The 7,664-nt window shown below is 53.1% G+C and overlaps 2 protein-coding genes across 2 annotated transcripts; both read right to left on the minus strand.

Moving 5' to 3' along the window:
* Window positions 1–720: 720 nt before the first annotated feature.
* COL26b_007791 (uncharacterized protein) lies at window positions 721–2,313 on the minus strand (the record flags this gene model as incomplete). The annotated part of the gene is made up of 4 exons (XM_053180574.1): window positions 721–1,577; window positions 1,627–1,805; window positions 1,861–1,942; window positions 2,037–2,313. 4 exons carry the CDS (start codon window positions 2,311–2,313, stop codon window positions 721–723), a joined length of 1,395 nt encoding a protein of 464 aa, XP_053035415.1.
* A 3,934-nt stretch (window positions 2,314–6,247) lies between these two features.
* COL26b_007792 (uncharacterized protein) lies at window positions 6,248–7,288 on the minus strand (the record flags this gene model as incomplete). Its single annotated transcript, XM_053180575.1, has 1 exon — window positions 6,248–7,288. One exon carries the CDS (start codon window positions 7,286–7,288, stop codon window positions 6,248–6,250), a length of 1,041 nt encoding a protein of 346 aa, XP_053035416.1.
* Window positions 7,289–7,664: the final 376 nt, after the last annotated feature.

The raw sequence follows: 7,664 nt of genomic DNA on the forward strand, positions 1-7,664 counted from the left end.
GTCAGTCGCGCCCAATTTGTACCGACAAGTAACTCATCGTCTCCGAGGTTCAAGCATTCCACAGTACTTATTTATCAAAATACCTTCTCTCTCCCTGATAACAACTGCTCTTCAACAAAATCAAACAACCACGGCATGCCTAGCTATCATTGGTAATGATTAAGACAACCAAAACCCTCGCAAGCAGCATCAACCCATTTCATGTCAATACATCTTTCGAGGTGACTAAAAAGAGACCGAATGAGTTTTGGTACATCTTGAATAATCTACGGGCAACGGAGGGTAGAGACAGTGGTGGTTATGGAGGGAGGATATCATATGTTGGAAGGTCGGATCACAAGCACGTATCTTGATAGCTAAATTATATACAAGCTCACGAAGGTTATGAAGAAAGACGAACTATTATCTCTTGCTAAGTCAACCCGATAGCTGTGGGGGGGCTTCTATAAGTCCTGATCTCTTCTAATGCGCTGCAGAAAGCGGAAGGCAGAACAAAATTGGCGATTGAAGTGGTGAACACTAGCCCTCGGCGTCGGACAGTGATAACAAAGTCAAATGATGATCATCGCGTCAAATGCGATACAAGTGGAGTTTATGGTTCATAACACAAAAGAAATCTCGATTCAAGTTCATCGCGCCTGGGATATCACCGCTAAATCAGAAGATATGATACAAGACTTCGTCTTCAATTTTCACCAAACCACCTCAATGCCCTTTTCCTCATGCCTGCGCCAGCGATGTCTGCGACCACACAGGTAGTAGCACAAACAGCAAGCTGCACAGACTGGCGAAGACAGCACCACCAACCATGGCCTGTGTGACAATCTTGTGTTGCAGCCTCCTGAGGTGGACGTCCTTGACACGAATCTTGCGGTCGAAAATCATCATCCGAGAAACAAACTTCATCAAGCCAGACTTCTGAGAAAGGAGGGATGCGCTGTCGTCAAATCTTTCCCATGGCAGTGGTTGACGTCGAGTGAAGAGCAGGAGAAAGAAGCAGCTACCCCTGAGACCGGAAAGAATGAGAGACATGCCGACGAACCACATAGGCCAGGGGGCAAAGGCGTTGTAACGGCTGTGTGATCCCATGAACGGTACGAAAGCTCGGAGGAGGACACAGAGGAAGCCAGCGACGGTCAGAACAATGCCCATGCTCGTCGCCATGCACAGTGTCTCAAAGGTGCCGTTAGAAACACCGAGTCTAACGAAGTTGCGGTGCGAGCAGTTCTTGAGGAGACCGTACACGTGCTGAGCGATAGGGCGGAGATGCGAAGGGTCGGAAGAATGTTGGAGGTCGAGAAGAGCCTGGTCGCGAAGGGCGGGCGGGATGTTGAGCTCTTTCTCGGAGCCAGGCAGGAGGAAGGTCTTGACGACGGCGTTAAGCTCGACTCGGTAGGCGGAGTTGGGTGCGATGCGGGCAGGGACGACGTTGGCCACGTTGTTCGAGCAGATCGGCTTAGCGCAGGCGTTGGCCCATGACTTGATGCGATCGCGGCCGTTGGGTCCGATCTTGCTGTTTGGCCTGCATGCGGCTTCAGGGGCAATGAGCTGGACGATGTTGGTCATAGTCTCATTGGCTGGAAGGCGTTAGTTGGGATGCAAGTTAGATGGTGTAGCATGACTGACCTGCTTCAGGATCACACTCGAACTCTGACATCTTCAGTGATGGGAGTTTGTGCTCGATAGAGTCCATCGCACTGTCGATGGCACTATCCCTGGATGATGAGGCATCACTCTCCTTCTCGGCCATAGGAAAGTTGTTGAGGCTTCCTGTCTTGGCGTAGGCGGACTCATAGTTGCGGAACCTGGGAGAATGTTAGACTTGGTGCAAAGATCAAACGAACACGAGAATGAACATACCAGACATAGAACTCCAGGTTTTCCGGGGAAAACTCAATGTACTTGAGGTACATGTAAAAGTCATACAAAGACATCGGCGAGCCTAGTTGGAGAAGTTCAGCAGGTATTCTTGGTTGAATCCTCGGCGACGACATTTGCTTTCGGGGTGCGTTGCGTGGAGGAGATGGGATGCTCACAGGTCTCGTTGGCCAAAACCTTCTCCAAACTCAAGCGGGCCGGGATGGGACTCTTGTCTCGCCCGTCCCTGCTCAAGGGTCTCCTTCCAGTCCGAATGGCCGTGGCATACTCGCGAAAGTCTCTGTATTCGGGCTTCTTGTACCAGACCATCCAGTCCGGGAAGCTGAACCTTGATTTCTTCTCCTCGATCCTGGCGGATGTCGTCGCGGGCGCCGTTGTGGCCGTCGTCGTAGTCTGAACCTCCTCCTTCTCCATCTTGGGTTGAACGTCCTGCATCGTGTGATTTGTGTTATCCAATGTCGTGTAACCGTCGTTGAATGTGTATGGTACAATCCGGATGAAGGGGCAGAAACAAAAGGCCGGTTTGGAGACGCATCCGGGAGATGCTGGAGTGATATACGAATCCTGTCTCCCGTTAGTGTCATTTCATGTGCTGCGGCGCCCATGACCCCGTCATATCAGTCCGCAGACAAGGACTAGGCCTCGACGAGGCCGAGTGGGTGCCGCTGCCGCTGCAGACAAACCGCGCACAACCGCACGGGCCAAAGCAGCGGCCACCAGACGAACAAACGAACTCGAAGGGGTATGGGGCTGTTGCGATGAATCGGTCAGTGGCAGCTCCTGGCCAGTCGGCACCCTTCCCCCCTCTCTGTATCGGCCAAGGGCTCTCCCTCTCTACTGCCACAGTCCCTGACCAATGGCGGTGTTCGCGGGGGAAAAGCCACGTCTGATGGGAGGCGTACGCCAGTGTGCCATTTTGGGCGGGAAAGAGGGAACGAAACTCGAATTTCGTAGCTCGATGTTGGAGACTGGAGACTGGAGTTTGGAGCCGGCGAGTACTTCGGACGACCGGCGAGCCAGCCGAATGTAGAGTGGACGAGTCGAACGAGTCAAAGCGGCGGCGGTAGTGCTCGAGGTTTAGCCCATGTTGGAGGGTCCTTTTTTAGCTCGTCAGTTAGTGTCTTGCACTATTTCTGACTCTGCATGAGGAAACACCTGATTCTGTCCCGTAGATTCCAGTTGGCGCCGATTGACCCCGTGCCTTATCGAGTCGTCCTCATGGCAATGGTTGTGCAAAAATGTCCTAGGGCGCCGTCCCATGTCCCGGCGTTGGGACCATTCCCGGGTGTTGCGAGACAGAAAAGGTGTGTAGCGTCAGGTCCGTCTCGCCCTTTGGAGCTGAACTTGTGCAGGGCTTATGCAAGAGTATTGGCGGAGCCTGAGGCGATCGGAATCTTGTTTGTCTCGCGTTCTGACATTGAACAAAGGAACCATTCATCCTGCTTGGCCGTACCTCGGTCTCGTGTTGGATGACATTTTGTCCCCAATCTCCCCGGATGAGTGTCGCTATATTTGGCCGCGCAACTGCAGGACTGTGCCGGACCGCCGCTGGGTGATGTGGTCAGAGATTGGGGTGCCCTGGAATCGCCGAGAGCCGAGAAGGATTTGGAGGCGGAGGGAAATCGGTCTTTTGTTCCCATTGTTCGTTGGAGGTCTCGCAGATGAATCGGAGGACGGCTCCCGCGAGGATTTCAACGGCGCCGGTATTCGTTGGGTGTGCAATGAATGGCCGAATGACGACGACGACGAGAAGAATGCTGGCTGCAGATCGAACTGCAGAGCGGCAGAGAAGAAGGTTTCCCCTCTGGCTGGAACACTGACGATCCCCCCCCTCGTGGGAATTCTCGGCAACCGGCGATGGTGCTCCCTTGCCTTAGCCTGCGTGAGGTAATCGACAAGGCGGAGAAGGTAAGGTAAGGTAGATAGATGCAAGATCGGTGCAGCGATCCTCACCACGTGGAAAAGGACCGCGCAGGTCGCAGGGCAGAGCCTAGGGCCAAAGCTAAGGCAGGCCGTGGATGCTGCAGGGAGCACCCGCCCACATCTACGTCTACGTCCACTGAGAAGAGGTGGCCCCTGCCTCTTCCTTGAGACGAACCTGCGCAGGGGCCCTGGGCCGAACTTTAGCGTATGCCCACCTCACCTCACTCTCTCCTTCCCTGCATACGCATTTGCATTTGCATTTGCATTTGCATTCTGTCCTCCCTTTCTTTCCTTCCTCAAGCCGCACCTCCGTATTCCATTGTCTGAGCGACTGGAAACGCCGTTGCAGTTTGCCATCCGTGCTCTGCATTTCTCTTGCATGTGCTTCTGCAATTTCGACAATGCTTCTCGACCATTCTCAAACCGAGCTGAATGCATGGGAAACACATTGCAAACACACACAAACACGCGTACAAAAACGTTGCCGGCGCTGCCATGCACCAACACCACCACCAACATCTGCACCAAGCCGTCCGGAGGCTGGCATGATTCAGACACAACCATCCGAAGGACGTTTGTAGCCCTGAGAGTGGTAGCGCCTGTCCGCCGATCAAAAAATCCAATCAAGATTAGCGCCGGGGTTGGGAGCATGCATTTGTCGTACGAGTGAGACATTTACGCGGAATTATTGATTGCGAAAAAGATGATGGGGGGGCCGAGTGTTTGGGCGAGACATTTGCGAGTCGAAACTTCTTTCTCTTCGTTTGTTTGCCCTTTTCCCCTCCCCTCCCCAAGATGGGAAAATGCTCGCCGGTGTCTGACTCTGCTTTTCAAAGGATGAACCCATGTCCCATGATCGAACCCCTGCTGCTGCCGCTGTCAACTCCGCAGCCCCCATCCTGTCAAGCTGGGCCGCCCCTCTTCCACCGAACTTCCATCCATGGACCATGAAAATCAAAACCCCTTGCCTTGAAATGACTCGAAGCTAAATTGTCAGTAGCCAAGCACACCTCACCTGGGGTCGCACACCATCTTCACGACATGTTCATCAGAAATTCAACCGCCTCCCTCCCCTCAAGAAGCGGCCCAAGTGTCAACACCAACTCGATAGCTCCAGAAACCAGCAAAACTCTCTTCAACGCTCCAGTGTCACCTTCCCCTCGGTCCGTCGTCTCCCCCTCCAGACAATCGGCCCCAGAAAGCCCCGTTCCTCCGTCCCTGGGCACACGTCCGCGTCGCGGTGTCAGCATTTAATCTGCTGAAGTCCGGCTTCCGGTACCACGTCCCACCGCGCCTCTAGCGCAGGCCTGACTTGTGTGAACCACAACTGCACGGTCCAGTGGCGCTTGCTTGAAGGTTGCAGCATGTACATGAGAGAAGGAGGAGGCTTATCCTTCTTGTCTCCCTCGCCTATCGCCGGGAATGGCGGTATGGCGTCCAATCTGTCTGCGGTGGCAGTGGCTGCGCGTTGAAACAACGTCCAAATATCGACATTGATCTGTCATGTCTGGCTGCATGCGGCCAGGCGTCGTCGGTGTTTGAAGGTGGGAGCAAATAGTAATCATGACGTTTGGCACCAAGCCCTCCCACAAAAGCACCATTCCTTTCATTTGTCTACCCAAACTCAAATGTCGCCCCTCGGAACTGGTCCAGATCCGTCGTCAGATCGAACAAGGGGGGAGAGGAGCCAATGACAATTCTCGGTGGTCTCGCCGCGGAAGCGCGTAAGCAGAGCACAGTCAGGATTTCCAAGCCACGTTCCCCATGAATCTTGTCAACGATGAAAGGTCTTCCCGAGATCGACGTTGAACTCTTTGTTTGTCTGAGGAAGTTCAACACGCATCAGTAATCATATGACTGTGAAGCTGTCGGACTCTAGGTCTTTTCTCTCCGACTCTCCTGCGTCAGCATCTACTCCGATTCTTACAAACAAGAAGCTACCATGCAGAAGCTCCGGTGCCTCCAGACTCAAGCTGTTCGATCGACCCAATGTCTCATGAATCGCTTTCCACTCCGTCGCGCGCAGCAGTCCACCTACCATGAGCGTTTAGGTTTTGTTGCGGAAGCGGCGGTTGAGTAGACGCATGCGTCCGCCAAGACGGGAGCCATGTCATGAAGGGCATGGTAATCCAGTGTGTTGGAATGCTATTCCAGCTCGAAGCTTGTACATGAAAATCAATGATCTGCGATTTCGTCTACTCAGCTCGGAAAGCTCTGGCGTGAACCTTTGCGATGGATTCAAAGCCTAAATGACTTTCTTCATCTGGCTGACCAATGGTATGCGAAGAGCCGCTTTCAATTCGATTCTCTGATCTGAATGTTCATTCTGGAGCTCTTTCCTTGAGAGTAGTGTCTTCTGGTCGTGGATTCTGACTGCGAAGTCCTTTGCTTTTCGCACCTCGCTCCAGCTAACATTACACCCCTTCTTCAGTTCCCAACGCAACTTTCAAATTCTTTCCTTTGCCTCCTGCTGCTCCACGAATTGCAAGAATCCAAACATCTCACGAGACCCAAAGTACGGTTTTCCTTCCTTTCGTTGCTTCTCATTGTAACTTTGAAGTTTCCAAGACCATTTGTCCAGGCGCGACTCGCGAGTAGAAGCGAGCGTTGCTCGAAGACGTTTCAGCTCTGGCAGCATGACGCTGTTCTCGTCTTCAAGTTGCTTTATGCGCTGAGCAAGCTGGATGTTCTCTCGAGCAAGCATATCCTCGATGTCGGTGCGGAGCGAATCGTAAATCGAGGCGAAGTCAAAGATACTCGAATTGGTAGAAGCTTTGACGTTCTGCTGGTCTCGGGGACCAATACACTTGGCGAACTTCGAGGTTGTCATAGGTAGGGGGACTGGGTCGAGACCAGCAATCAGTGCCGAAGTGCCATTGTCGAGATTCAGGACTGTGTTTCCGTCGGTTGTCAGTTCGAGCCACCGATCGACGAGGAACCAGAGCCGAGTAAAGGTCGGGGCGTCATCACCCAGGCTTTCGAGCGGAGTAGGACGGGGGAGGTACTTTCTCCGGGCCTCATCGTACTTGTTCATGCCATAGGTGAGATCGCGTTTGCGCTTGTCCTCTCGAAGGGCAGCCCAGTCCTTGTCGATGGTGACAAGGCGGCTATGGATCGCTTTGTAAAGATCCGGATGCAACACATGATCCCGAACAACTTTGCCGGTGACATGGCCGAGAGAGCCCTTGAAACGAAGTTCGGCAAGTGCAGCTTCGTAAACCTCGCTCAGGCGCTCTGCTACTTCCACGCGACTGGCTTTCTTAAGGTGAAATATTCCATAGCCATATCCAACGCTGTGAGGGTTGGCCACAAGAGGCTTCCACCAATGCTTGTGGTTGATGCCGAAGACGTCTTTGGGGAGAGTAAATCCAGGCAGGTGAAGATTATCTTGGATTCTCTCGCGGTTTTGCTGCCGTAATTTCTCGTCCTCCGGTTCGTGTTGAACTCGGTCGCGGTTGGGATCCCGACAATGTCTTCGTCCAGTCATCTAGATAATATTAGCAGAAAGATAAGATGAACTACGGAGGATGCGGCTACCATGAGAGATGTTGTGAGGTGCGGTTTTTGCAGCTGGGTGTTTCCCTTGTCGTCGGCGTAATTCTGGTTGTTGTTGAGCCCGGGTGAGACTGCAGGAGAGGTCGAGGAAATTTCAGGAAGTTGTGAGGTGAGGCACAGGAAGTGGGCGAGTTCAAAAGTTGCCCGCTGTTTGGCAGTCGCGCTGAATGTGGGAAGACGTGGGCGGCAAGCGGCTCCTTCCTTAATTAAGTTATGATTTGCGGCATGAATAGAGACCTTGCATCCCTTCTGCCGGTGCCGAGCAATGTTGAGACGCAGAAACCTTTCTCTGCAAGTTTGAGCACGTT

This window comes from Colletotrichum chrysophilum (genome assembly GCF_026319265.1).
Source record: "Colletotrichum chrysophilum strain AFK26 chromosome Unknown scaffold_65, whole genome shotgun sequence".
In the NCBI taxonomy this organism is placed as follows: Eukaryota; Fungi; Ascomycota; class Sordariomycetes; order Glomerellales; family Glomerellaceae; genus Colletotrichum; species Colletotrichum chrysophilum.